The 14,482-nt window shown below is 29.5% G+C and overlaps 2 protein-coding genes across 2 annotated transcripts; both read left to right on the top strand.

Annotated features, from left to right (window-relative positions):
- The first annotated feature begins 2,801 nt into the window (after positions 1–2,801).
- On the top strand, positions 2,802–3,975 carry LOC114422833. Its single transcript, XM_028389372.1, has one exon. It carries the CDS (start codon positions 2,905–2,907, stop codon positions 3,478–3,480), a length of 576 nt encoding a protein of 191 aa, XP_028245173.1. The 5' UTR covers positions 2,802–2,904; the 3' UTR covers positions 3,481–3,975.
- A 2,924-nt stretch (positions 3,976–6,899) lies between these two features.
- LOC114422832 lies at positions 6,900–7,839 on the top strand. Its single transcript, XM_028389371.1, has one exon. The coding sequence runs from the start codon at positions 6,914–6,916 to the stop codon at positions 7,583–7,585; it is 672 nt and encodes a 223-aa protein (XP_028245172.1). The 5' UTR covers positions 6,900–6,913; the 3' UTR covers positions 7,586–7,839.
- The last annotated feature ends 6,643 nt before the right edge of the window (positions 7,840–14,482 follow it).

Here is a 14,482-nt window from a genome sequence, read left to right as displayed (position 1 = left end):
AAGATAGAGTAGATAATTTTTCATTTCTAATAGATATATTCTCTATTTTGATAATGTTTAAAAATAAAAGAAATAACATAATGGATTGACATAAATTTAATGTTCTCGTCTTTTAAGTAGAATTAATTATCTACTCCAGAAGTTTAAGACTTTAAGTTATAATAATAATAATATATTATTATTATTATTATTATTATTATTATTATTATTATTAATGTGTGGATGCATGATTCTCTTCGTCACGTGTATTAATTACACTTAGGCTTAATGTGATTCACATAATCAATGTTTTTTTTTATATTTTTATATAATACATATTCATTGCTTTAGCACTGCCAGATGTATACGTTAATATCTTTATCCTCTTTATTTGCAGATCCTTACCGCAATTCAGTATATATCCTTTATAACAAGAGGTACTCGTATGAGAGAAGCTTCAACTTTAATTAATCACTACCTTTCATGCAACAAACTTCAACTACTTTCCTTCTACCTTTTTTGTGGTTCACTCGTGAAATGAAAGTTCATGTATGTGGAGGAAAGGTCTCGAATATCTAGCTCGTTCCTTTCCTTCTTTTTCGAGTATATAACTTTACCCCAAAAGAAGAAAGCCGAAGCAAAGTATATACATATGGTTTCACTGTGCTAGCATGTGAATACCCCACAAGTTGTATTGGTGCTCACTAGGTATTGGACCACATCTCATCGATTGCTAAAAAAGGAAGAACTTTTTAGAAATGAAAAGAAACTTATACACTACCATGAATTATGAATGAATATACCGATACCTAATTATCATTCTAACCAAAGGGGGAGTTTCTCCACACAAAAAAAAAACATTGTGTATATAGTTTGTCACATTCGTATGTAAACCGAACATGAAAATTACGATTTTGTTATGATTATGTCAAACTTAACTTTTAAGATTCATTGACTCAAACCAATTACATGACATCAGTATTCAATTTTGAACTTTTAACCTAACGAATGACCAATATATATATATATATATATATATATATATATTATTTCTTTATGTTACCCTCCCATGTTACATCCGACCTTTTTATAATAAAGAAAGAGGAAAGAGAAACTTATATTAGGGTAAGAGTTAGAACCAATCATACAAGCAAGTATGCATAAGGTAAAATGAGCTGTGAAAAAAGAAATAGTGTAGACCGTAGATAAAGTGTGTACGTGAATATTATTGGTCATGCTGGACGGTAGAAATTATAATTTTAAAAACCTTTTATTTTTCTACACTATAATATATATATATATATATATATATATATATATATATATATATATATTGAGGAGTAACTAGGTATAATTAAATTATTTTTTAAACAGTTTTTTATTAATATTAAATTTTAGTTAAATCTTCTCAATATTATTTAGTAGGGTAGGGTTTGTTTGTTTTAAAGGTATGTAAAATTTATTTTAATTTTTAAACATAATTAGGATGCATTGAAACGAGTGTTTTTCATTGAAAACGTGAGAACAGATTTCTAACACAAAAATAAATAGGGAAAAATTCTACACATTCATAAATTTAAAATTAAATTGGTTAATGATTTACCAACTTCACTAAAATATAAACAAATATTAATTGCAAAATTATATATGAATGCTTAATTTATCTAAAGTTTAATATGTATGATAAATATGACAATAACATATAAATTTGTTAAATTCACCATATATATTCGATCCATAAAATGTTTTTAAGCATAGCGAATGTCTAAGATTTATTCATGGATCAATTGATAGCATGTGTCACCTTCAACAAATTTTTAACAAAAAAAGTAAAATATATGAATTTAACACCATTAGATTTAAACTCTCATAAAATGGATAATTTATAAAATTTCTACAATTTTAAAATTAAATTAACCACATTGCTTTATTTTGAAATACGAAATGTACGTTTTTTAAAATATGAATAAATATATATTACTAGATTATATACTCACAAATAAATCGCTTAAAATAGGAGCAAAATTATTCAACATTGGATTACAAATTTATTTTTTATAAAAAAAATATTAATTGTGTCATTTAAAAGTATATATTATGTTAATTTTTCTATACATATAAATAAATAGTTTCAAATATTTTTTGGAATAATCTAATTAAAACTGTGTATATAATCCAATGATTAATTTTGAGATGAAACTATCCAATAAAAGTTACTGAATAGTATAAAGGAAATGTAATTCACATTGGTGTAAGTTAAGTGCATCTTCTATATTTATCTCTTACTCCCTCTATGCGTGGATAGTACATGTAAATACCTTATTATGAAATTACTAGAAAGGGGAAAGAAATTGACAAAAAAGAAGTATTATATAAATTCCTATATAATTTTATTAAATCAACATGATATCTCTTCCACCCAAAAATGGGGTGGAGGTTAATTATTTTCCTATCTCTTTCTCTAAAAAGAAAACATGCATGCAGTATGTGTCTTAACCTCTTCTTCTTTTTTTTGGGAAACACAACTACCAAGCACGGAAGTACACAAGTAAGTAATATATAGATAACAACAAAAGGACACAGATCTTTCAGATTAATGAGATTCACATTTATTTCAAAATTTCGAAATTAAAGCTACACAAGCCATTGCTTTCTCATTTACTCTTTCGTGAAAAATCTACCAAGTTCACGACTATGGAAAACTGACACATGAGTCTCTTATATCCACCCAAATTCACAACGCTAATAGATTCACCAAACCAAGTAGAACTATTATAAATAGCATTGCTCCTTCCTTCTTCAAGTCTTTCCGTATAGTGTATTATTGCTGTTTCCAACACTCTTAATAATTAACTCAAACCCCGTTTTGCAAGAACCAAGTTAGTTCTAACACATATATATATCCTTCTTATTATTGATCAAGATATGGCACCCCATGGAGAGTCTTTGGCAAGCTCTTTCTCTAGGAAAAGCAACATGCCAACATCATCAAAGCCACCAAAGCTTTCATCAGAGAACCTTAAACGAACGGTCTCAGACATCTCTTTCGAGCTGGCAAAAGAAGAGATCGATGATCATTTGAAGCTGCCAGCAATATCCGAGGTCGAGAATGCAAATTGTGAGTGCTGTGGTATGTGCGAGGAGTGCACACCGGAATACATTGACCGTGTGCGCGAGAAGTTCAACGGGAAGTGGGTGTGTGGATTGTGTGCTGAGGCAGTAAAGGAAGAGTTGGAGAAAAATGGAGGGAAAAAGGAGGAAGCTGTGAGTGCACACATGAGTGCATGTGTTAAGTTCAACAAATATGGTAGGGCTTTCCCGGTTCTGTTCCAAGCACAAGCCATGAAAGAGATGCTGAAAAAGAATACCCTAGATGGTAGAAGGGCTAAGTCTATTAGCCCTAGGGACAAAGGAGGTGCAAAGAAAGGAGGGATTTCTCGTAGCTCAAGTTGCATTCCAGCAATCACAAGAGAGATCAATGATATCAAAATAGCCAATTAACAATAGTGGTTTTTTTACTACAATACAAGTGATGCAAGCTTTTTTCGTGTATTAGTGCTTAATTTAACTCGTGTAAAGAACATGGTTTAATTCTGTATCTTTAATTAGTTAGCTGTTTCCTTAATTTTTATCGGCTGACTACACTAGCTAGGACTTGGATTAAATATTCTGCTGCAATTATTAAGAACCCCACAGGCTTCTTGTTCATCTGGTTTACAAATGCTACCATTGCTGTCTTTCGGGATAAAATAGTGGCCTTATGTCGAAGAAGACCGAAGTTGACTTCTGAGGTTTTTTGGGTTATATAGTAACCTTTCACTCCTTCTTGGAGGGTGGTTTCTTCTGAGATATTGTTTGCATTTCCTTAACTAGAGAGAGGGTTCTTCTATGTTTTTGTTTAGTGTTTTTTTTTTATGTTTATTTTGTAATTTTGTGAGATGTATTCTACCATATTACTAATCATAAAGTGGAATAAAGTTTACTTGATGCTCTGAATGCTTTGTGATATGTATCGCACGTTTTAACTAGTTTTTTCTTCCATGTTTATTATTATTAGTTACCAAACGCAAGAGGGAAGTCTTTACCATATTTTTGTATTTTTTTTATGTAACATGTATGTATTGCTTAATTAGTAGGGAGATAACCTCATTAAACGATTAGTAAATTTAATAGAATGTTTAACATTTAAAATAGGTTGAATTATAATTCTACTCTTTCTAATTTTTTAAATTCATGTTGTTTTTTATTTTTAATTATAACATGTGATCCTTTAATTTTATAAATTTTTTATTTGAGTCCCTTTATAGATTATTAACTAATAATCGTAATTATTAGAGACATTAAATTAATTATAAATTAAGTAAAAGTTATTAATTATTAAAATTTTTTAATAAAAGACTACTAACATTAATGTGATGGTACTGCGAATGGAGTCATGTACTACCATAGAGGGTAGAAGAGATATTTGTAGAGAAAAAGATGAACACAACGTTATAGCAAATTAGGATTAATAATTTTTTAATTGTTAATTATTTTTGATTAATTTAGAATTAACTTAATAATTTAACCATAATTATTTGTTAATAATCTACCGGAGAATCAAAGTCACCAATTTATAAGATTAGAGGGTAAAATGTAACAACTAAAATCTAAGGAACCAAAATTATAGATTTAAAAAAACTAGTTAAAATAATGTTATCCTTCTATAAGCTTATTTAAGAATAATAATGCATCAATCACTCATAATTTTATATATCTCACCAACACTACTCATTTCTCTTTATGTTTCATTTTATTACATCATAAGTTATAGCAAACTTATATGTTTTTTTTTTCTATTTTTACTCTATATATATTAGGTGTCCACCAAACATTTTTCATTATAAAATTATATGATAGAATTAGAGTTTCATTTGGGCGAGAAACACGGGGATGAGCCACAGCTCATAAAGCAACTTAAACCGCATTAATTGGTGGAACTTTGGAAGCACCAAAACAACGGAGGGATGAATCGAGTTTATAAGGGTTAAGAACAGCATATAAGCATCATTGCCACTTGCTATAATCAACTTCCTCTTACACTTCTTTGCTAGATTTCTTTTTATTTATGTCTGCAGTTTACAAGCAAGTTGTTGTTTGAGTTTCATTATTAGAACATAAAAAAAATGACATGTTATACAATTATTTCTTTCATAGACGCACATCTCCAAAATATATACATTCTTCTAAAATTAAATACAACAACCTTTTATCACGAACTAAATTCAAATTAAATATGCGTAAAAAGTTCAAATGGACAAATACAACTTATAAATCACAAACTCGTCACAAGTCGCAACTTATTATCAGAGTTATTACTGGCTCCATCAGGTACTTGAACTCCGATGAATCTCCCTTAGTCCCTAGTCGCTCCTTTCCCTCTTGAAGATATTTCAAACAAAAATTCAGCACAACACCAAAAGAACTAAACTAGAGTGCACGTAGACGAACCAGCTAATTACAACAAAATAGAAAACCTGAACTAGAAACGTTGAATGAACGTACCTAATGAGAATGGAATTATGACATTTTTCTGACACCCGACGAAATTATGTGTGTAGCTAAACTGTAATTTTCTCTTAATTAAGGGGTTGACAAACCTTATAATTTTTTGTAGTGATATAGCAACTGGTAGCACAAATAAATTCTTACATTAAAATAATAAAATATCAAAACAAAAGGAATGATGCAATAATGGCGTGATATAGCTATTCAATTCTTAGCGAACGTGTAGGTACGTGTTTAAGTATAATTTAATACTAAATGGATTTATTCGTACAAAAGAAAAAAGTATTTGCATGAATACATGTCTATTAAAGGAGTGATTTTAATCCTCTAAAAAGAAGGAGTGATTTTAAAGTGTATTCTGACTCCAAGCTGTGTCGAGTCTGCTGACCAAATTAATTAACATTAGATTTTGGTTGTGAGAAAAGAAAACGAAGGAATGGAAAGAAATTAAATATGTAAAAAAAAAAAAGAGAAATAAAATATAAATAAAGTGAAAGTTAATGTTGTTCGGTTGAAGTGAAATAGTATGAAAAATATATAAAAAATATATTTGAAATAAAGTTGTTTAGTAAATATAAAAAAAAAAAGAGAGAAATTATTTTTACTAACGAGAAATAAATCAAACATTAAGTCTACTGTTCATTTCTCTCTTTTTTTTCACGTATCTGTGGAGAAATCCTGCACAATGAGAGCCAACATTAATTTTAAAATTTTTACTTCAATTTCAACATCAAACAAGTGGGAAATAGTAATTTCCACTCACTTCGATCTTCTTTCTCTTTTACTTTCTTTTCTATTGTACTAAGCAATTAAGGGCTAAGATTGTTGTCCTCGCATCCCTATTATAATTTGGTAATTAAAAAGGATCCATAGCATTCATTAGCACCAAGGGGGATATAATTTAGGTTCATGTTTTGCAAGATGTAGATGATCAAGTAGCTAATAGTTTTAGCTAAGTATAGAATGCAGTTACCGAATCAGTTTCATATTTTTGAATTAGTGTCAAATTTTATTTGTACTGTGCCTTACATGTGAATTCAGCTTTTAGTTTCTGCACATATGTAGGCTATTAGTCGCCTCTCTGTTTTAATCACACAAAAGAGAGTGATTTTATAAATTTTCAAACTCACGTGAGAAGTCTACACAAACTCACGTGTGGTTCAACTCACTACCTTAAGGCAACCTCCCACCAATAATTGTCGGTTGAGGAAAACTTACACAATAAAAAGTAAAACCTAAATAATAATAATAAATGAAAAATATCTAGCTAAGCACACCCACAGTTTATATTCTAGGGTAGGTTGATTCAAATGCAAAACCAACACATTTTTCATCCCCTCCTTTTCCCACTACTATCACACACACACACACACACATATATATATATATGCCCCCTTGCCCTCTCTTCCTCTTCAACCCATCCCATTCCATCTTCTCTCTCTCCCTCTCTAAAATTCGAAAAAATAACCTAAAACAAATAGAAATGGAAAGCAATACACCTGTAATAGCAAAGAAAGAATTGAGCATAATACATGTGGCCTTGTTCATGTTGAGGAAAGGCATCTCTAAGGGGAAGCTAATGATGCACCTCAACAACATGATGCTCAAACGCCCCGGCAAAGCCATCGCCAACCTCATGTTCCACCACAACCACGGTGTCTCCGGCAACAGCCTCCATTTCTCCGCCGCCAGGGAGTACGAGTTCAGCTGCAGCAACACTCCAAACAACTTCTTCGCGGCCATTGCCAGCAGCAACAAGCGCCACCGCCACATTCCCTTCTTCACGTGCGCTCACGCGCCGCCCACCCTCGACGACGACGTGGCTACGGTTAATGCAGTTAAGGGCGTGTTGGAGATGCTGAACAATGAGACCGTCGTGGAGGCATCACCGGCCGCGCTTCCCGGGTTCGGACGTAGCCCTATGGTGAGGCAGTTGATCAGGGTGACGGACTCTCCGTTCCCACTTGTTGAGTCCCAGGATGACAAGGACAACCAAGTGGACAAGGCTGCGGAAGAGTTCATAAAGAGGTTCTACAAAGAGTTGAGGAAGCAGACTTGACTTTCTTAATTAATTTATTTCTTCATAACGTTAATTATGATCATTATGAACGTAATTAACCTAATGAGCAGTTTTGGATGTTGTCCTTTGATGATAATTTTTGTCTTTTGATGATAATTTGTGTGGACTAATTAGGACAGGATGCAAGTTATTTAGTTGCATTCAGGGAATTTTGTAAGTCTACTAGTGGTTGTTTCTGACATATATATGAACAATAAATATGAAGTAAACTAGTACGTAATTAATTAACTCGACGCCTTGTTTCTCTTCAATTTTAATTATTTTGTTTTTAAATTATGTGTTGACGTTTTTGAAGGAGCTTATATATAGTATGCAGCATGTTCACCTAAATATGTTAACATGGTCCTTTCTGGTTCGAACCTGTGGAAATGATTCTCCAACAACTTAAAGAATTGAAAAAATAATTAAAATTCGAACGAGTCTAACTAATGGCTTTAAACATGGGCATGGTTTATCTTTCATGGTTAATATAAATTACACTATTCCTAACAAGCTGGGGGACGATTAATCATTGATGGAATCTTCCTTATGGAGGTATATATATTCTGTTGATCGTACAACCCCTTGTACTCAAAGAATATATTGAATCTTTGCATTTGGAAATGATAGTGTAGCATATCCAAGCTCGCAAGATTGTTTATAATCAAGCTTTTTTTTCCCTCTCCTTTACCTTACACATTATTATTCTTTTGGATCTTTGTTATACGCCTTTCAATAAGTTAGTATTAATTATTTTCCTTTCGTATATGTAGCACTCCAAATGTATAATGACAACATTTGGTGACAAATTATTGTGGTGTGTATTTGTGCCAAAATCATGACTACAGATTTGGACTACCCTAGACATGCATATATGCATTTGATTGTGTGTGTAATTGGTGAGCCTGATTTGGTTTAAAGTTAAATTGGCTTTAACAGCGAGACCACCACTACATTGTCTTCATATGATTCCACTAATGTCAAAGTGAAACTATAGCTGGCCCCCTCTTCAAAATATTGCTGCCTTCTTTTGCTTTTGCTTTTGTTTTTGGCATTTAATGACTTTTTAAGTTTTATAAGATACCACTTTTCTGCTACTTAAGCTGGTTGCTATAGAAGAATGTTTGATATCAGCGCTTCCATGGAAAGAAAGACCCACGTACAAGTGACAACATTGGCTGTGTTACCAAATAATTATAATCATTTCAATCTTTTCACTTGTACCGTATATAGCCGTGATAACAGATAAGATACAAATCATGTAGTTATAATATAAAAGGGATTAAAATCAATCCTTTGATTTAGTAGTGATTAATTAATTAAGCCATAGCAGTTAGAAAGAACGTGTTAAATATCATATATTATAGTATCATCTGATCAAAGAAATTAATTTTCATCTTATATACTCAGCGACTGGTTGAGAAATTTGTAGGCTTCTGGGTTGCACGTGTATAATATGTATGTATACGGCAATTCAAACAAATTATTTATATATTTGTGTGTCAGCTGGATCAGATTAAATTAATTGAAGTTCTTTAATTTACGATCATCAGAAATGACACGATCGAAATAGTCATTGTTGTATTTAGACCAAAAAGTTGCAGAAATAATTATTGTTGTATTTTACATTCTGACCATTAATTACTTTTAGACTTGTCATCTTTTGACTAATAATAATTCTGATGAAGGACTGAAATACATATGATTAATTATATTGATCATCACAGTGAAAGAATTAACGTGTATAGTAGAACAAAAATTACGTTAATGATTTGAAAAGAGCAGTGTCGGACTATTAGGTCCAATTAATAAAGAAATATGAGCATTATTTTGTCATGCATTATATTATTGATTTTAGAAAAGGAGAAAAAGTTCAAATTAAAATGTTGATTTCGATCAATAATAACTAAAGATGAAAGCTGGATACCTTAATCGCTGTTTATTGCGGGCAAAGATGGAAAATTCAAAACTAGCAAGCTAGGTTGTTTCAACTAGTTTATTCACTATGAAAGCTGGCAACAGGGAAAGATTCATAAAGTCTATAATCAATTCACTTATTCACGTTTCATTTACGCTTTTTTTTTATTCATAAATTTGAAGGAGGCTACCAAATCATTTGTATTTTCATGACTTCTTGATTTAGAACTTTATTAAGTTGTGCACTTCGATCAGCTATTAAAGCAAACCTACAAACAAGCTATGTGGTTGTTAGTGTTGATAGTTATTTAATAATAATAATAATAATAATAATAATAATAATAATAAAGGCAAATGAATTGTCACTGCATTAAGGGGCATTTTATGTGACCGAGTGACAAATGCACAGATTTATTGGGGATCAGTGGACCTTTTGGGAAAAAATAATCTGCTTTGTCAAATAAATCAAATCAAAGAATGTCCAAATTGCGAGATAATTATGCATGCCTTGCGTTTTTTATTGTTAGTCACAACTAAGGAGTGCTCAAATGATTACGTAGTAAGTCTTAATTAGCTTTCCATCTATGAGCTTTTACATTTTTCAAAAGTTCAAAAAGGTTTGGCTGGGCCCAATTTAATGATTTCTAGAAACTTGAAGTTGAGAATACCAATAATTGATAATGAATTTTTGAAAAAAGAAATTTCATGAAACTTTTTTTTTTATGGGGATGAAACTTTTATTTTACTGCTACTGGTTTTCGCTAATACATCTCAATAGGGGATGTGAGAATTTAAAAGACTATGGTTTGGCTTTTTTTATAAAAAAAAAATAATCGATGCACTTATTTGTATAATAAATTTATTAATTTTTATAATAATTATATTAAAATTATATAAATGATATTTTTTATTAATAAATAATATGAAACTAGGAAACATTTCACATGCATTGAAATTAAAGTGAAATTTGTCACTAGTTTGTTAAGAACCTAATCAATATGATTAATTAACCATGTGGCTAGCTAGCATAGTCTTATTCACCTCTAAAGATATTCTATATATTTAGGGGCCTTTTGACTTAGTTGTTTTGTTTCAAACGTGATTACTAGCGTGCTCTCTCTTTATTAGAATTAGGGAAAAAGCATGAAATGACATTATAATTTTGGAAGTTGACCGTGACTAAAAATTCCACATGACGAAAAACGAAGCACCCGCATTACTTTTTAAAAGCTTAACGCAGCCATGCTTTATACATTTGCGCGCCTTTGTTAAAGCTGATTCAACTATGTTTTTCTCGGTGCTCAAATTTTTTGTATTAGTTGAAACTTCGTTTAGCTAGGGTTCAACCCAAAATGTTACTGTTCACAGGCTAGCGTAATGATGATTTAATGTTCTAGAGGAGACTCCAACCAAGAAACAGCAATTAAATTAAAAAAATCAAGATTCTTCAAAAGAAAAAATATCAAGTAAGAAAAAAATAAAAATAATCAAAGGGAACAATAGCGTTTTTTTTTAAGCAGAGGGAACAACAGGATTAGTTGTCCTTCTGAATTTTTTTTTTACCAAATTAGTGTAATTTGGTTTTAATACATAAAATGGGATAAGTCGTGTTTATGGAGCACGACCTCTCTTTATTTTTTTTTTTCCATGAATAATGTGTAATGGCCTATGGAGCCTTATATGTCAACTCTTATATTTTAAGTCTTTCTTATTATCTATTTAATGCAATCATGTTTCCATTGCTCTTTTTTTATGCTTAATTGTTTGTTATGGTTTGACCATCCATATAGTGTTTAGAGGATAATACATTGAAAATTTGTTATTTTCTAAAGAATTGAGAAAAGGTATCTAAATAAAATCATTGCTAGAAATATATTGATATTCGTTTAGCCTATTTCATGCATCTCTAATCTTAATGCGATTTATTATTTTTATCTTTGCAAAGAAATTTTATTACTTTTGAGTTAACTTTGAATAATGCGAATTAAATTTTATTACTTTTGAGTTAACTTTGAGTATCTAAATATCCGATAATAAGCAAAAAAAAAAAAACACTTAGTGCAAGTACTATGTAACACATTGGATGTCAATAGTCCTAGAAGGTTTCAAGGATAACTAGGAAACAATAATTATTTACTCCAAAACTAATTTAATTTTTTATAATTGTTAGTATTTAGACTCATTTATTAACTTATGTTTTATTACATAATACAACAGTATTTTATTGATCAAAGACCATTGGAATCGAAAAGAATGAAGGCAATTCGTATTCAGTGTGCAAGATATTATTTGAAAGTTAAAAAATCAAACACTAGGAGTTTAAGTGATTTTAGAATGATAGAGTAGTTATTATGTTAATTTAGATTAGGTTACAAATGATGGTATGGATTGACTTTCATTTTTCTTATAATTCATTGTAAATATTCAATTAAATATAATGGACAAAACTTCTTTTTAATTTACATGTTAATTGGGATAATTAAAAAAATAGACAGAAAATTAAAAAAATACAAAAAAACATCATTTTCCAAATAACTGATTTTGTTTTTGACTGACAACATCGATTTTCATACAAAACCGATGTGGACTTCTACATACATTTTTTTTATGATACCACATTGATTTTATACAAAACCAATGTTGTGTAATTTACTTAATATCAATTTTGAAAAATCGACGTTAACGTTGAGACTTTCAACGTCGGTAGTTTTAACATAAGCTAATAACTGATGTTGAAAATTCTTAATAATCAATGTTAAAAGTCTATTTTCTAGTAGTGTCTATACACATCAACGTGGATTACCAAGATATTTATAATTATTGAAAATTCACAAACAAAATTTTGAAATATTAGTTGTTTTGATATTGAAATTGAAATCAATTTATTAAACCTAGCTATGATTTAAAATCTTGTTAACAAAAATCTATGAGTATTTTTTATTTAATACAATTAAAAAATTATAAGAAAAGTATTATCAATTAATTTAAACAAAAAGGAAAATAATATAATTAATCAGATAAGATTTAAGGGACGAAAGAATATAATAAAAAAACTGAAACTAAAAATTATAAGCAAGCATCCTATGAGACAGAAAAATAATATAATTTTTAAAGTGATTAAAATATTAGATTTTAAGAAAATCTTTAATATAAAAAATTAAAATGAATAATAAGTTTTGTTTAAAGAAAAGTAAAAATAAATGTTAAACATTAGTAAAGTTACTCTATCACAAGATAAAAAAAGATGACACAACAAAAAAAAATTCTAATGTTTAAAAACAGAAACTCAGATTTACAAGAGTTGTATTTATTTGATCATCTAAGAATATGTTCACGAATATAAAAAAAAACTTATATATATATATTCTAAAAGTACTGCTTTGTATTCTACTTGTAATAAGGACAATACATGTACGTTTTTCCATAATTATATATATTATTGAATTGAACATAAAATATTGTTAAATTGTTAATGATTATCAAAGTCAATTAAACTACCAAGGGTATTAAAATAAGTATTATTTCTTTTCTTTCTAAAAGCTAATAATTGAAGGTGTTTTATACATAGGTTGGTCAATTCTAAATATGACGTTTGAATTTGAAAAGGTATATATATATATATATATATTAGTATAGTAGCATATTTGTTAATATTTTATAATAATTTAAAAAAAAATCTTTTCAAAAACTTTCATCTAAAATATGTTGATCAGAATATGTTATCTTGCTAATCAACATATTTTCTAACATTAATAGAGTTCTCTTGATCGATCAAATAATTAATAAGATCATAACATTATGATTTGTTATAATTTGCAATGAAGTTTTTTTTTTTCCATGTGTCCGTAGTTAAACGTTCTAATTTCTTAAAACATATGCATGTCACTCAGCATACAACACATTTTTTAATACTATCACTACTAAAAAAAGTCTTTTCACGTCGTTGGATTAACAATAGTTTTAGCAGAACCGTTTCAAAAGAGGCACAGTAACATTTTTGTAATTAACGGAAGTTGTGTTGTTGAGAGTAGGTCATTATATTAACAATGGTTTTTTCAAAAATCTTGTGGTTGGTTTCTCTAAAAATCAAAAGCTTTTGTTATTCGTCATCGTTGAACCACTGTGATAATTTATTTTTAGTTATTGATAAATTATTTTAAAAATATTAAATTTAATTTAGAAATTAAGATAGTATTGATAGATAGTGACAAGATGTCAAGGAGAAAAAATGAAAGCACTCTTATTAAAGAAAAACTTATAAAAATATTCTCATTAAAAAGTAGTTCCTAAAATAACTTTTAAAGATAAGTATTGTAATTTCTATATAAAAAAAGGACTTAATATCAATAAATACTATTTTTTTTTTATTTGGGGGGTGGGGGGAATGAAAGACTGGGGCAATCAGCCCCAAGCAGCACTACACTCTAACATTTTTTCCAGCATATATTTATTAGAAAAAATATATACCATTGCTCGAATTTTTTAAAATGATATCATTAGTAAGACAACGTATCCAGGTAAGTGGCATAATCATCTCTGAATCATATTTGATGGAGAAAAATAAAGGAAAACTGGAATACGAATAAACGAATTGAACTTATATAGAGATTGTCTTCCATCGACAATCTCCTTGACATATGCCAGCTATTTCATTCCAGAATGCACATATTCGGCTAAGCATCCTAAAATAAACTTCGTACGTGTTTGTCTTTAAGTTGTATATGTGCGTTAACAATAACAAAACACATCAAAAGGAACTAAATACAAAGCAACAAATGCTGCATTTTGTGTAAGAACTAATGGAATATCAAACACACTCATGGAATAGTTTTCAATGAGAGAAGGTAACCTAAAAAAAACTTATTAATTCTTATGGGCTCATAGCCCCTACTACGCCTTTTACCCCAGATTAAAATAAATCGTAGAAACATTTAAGAATGTTATAGTTGCACCATTCAAAAAATATTTTAGTAGAAAGTG

Source organism: Glycine soja, chromosome 8 (genome assembly GCF_004193775.1).
Source record: "Glycine soja cultivar W05 chromosome 8, ASM419377v2, whole genome shotgun sequence".
Taxonomy (NCBI): domain Eukaryota; kingdom Viridiplantae; phylum Streptophyta; class Magnoliopsida; order Fabales; family Fabaceae; genus Glycine; species Glycine soja.
The sequence above is the reverse complement of the archived record's forward strand: the minus strand, read 5'-3'. Positions and strand labels throughout refer to the sequence as shown.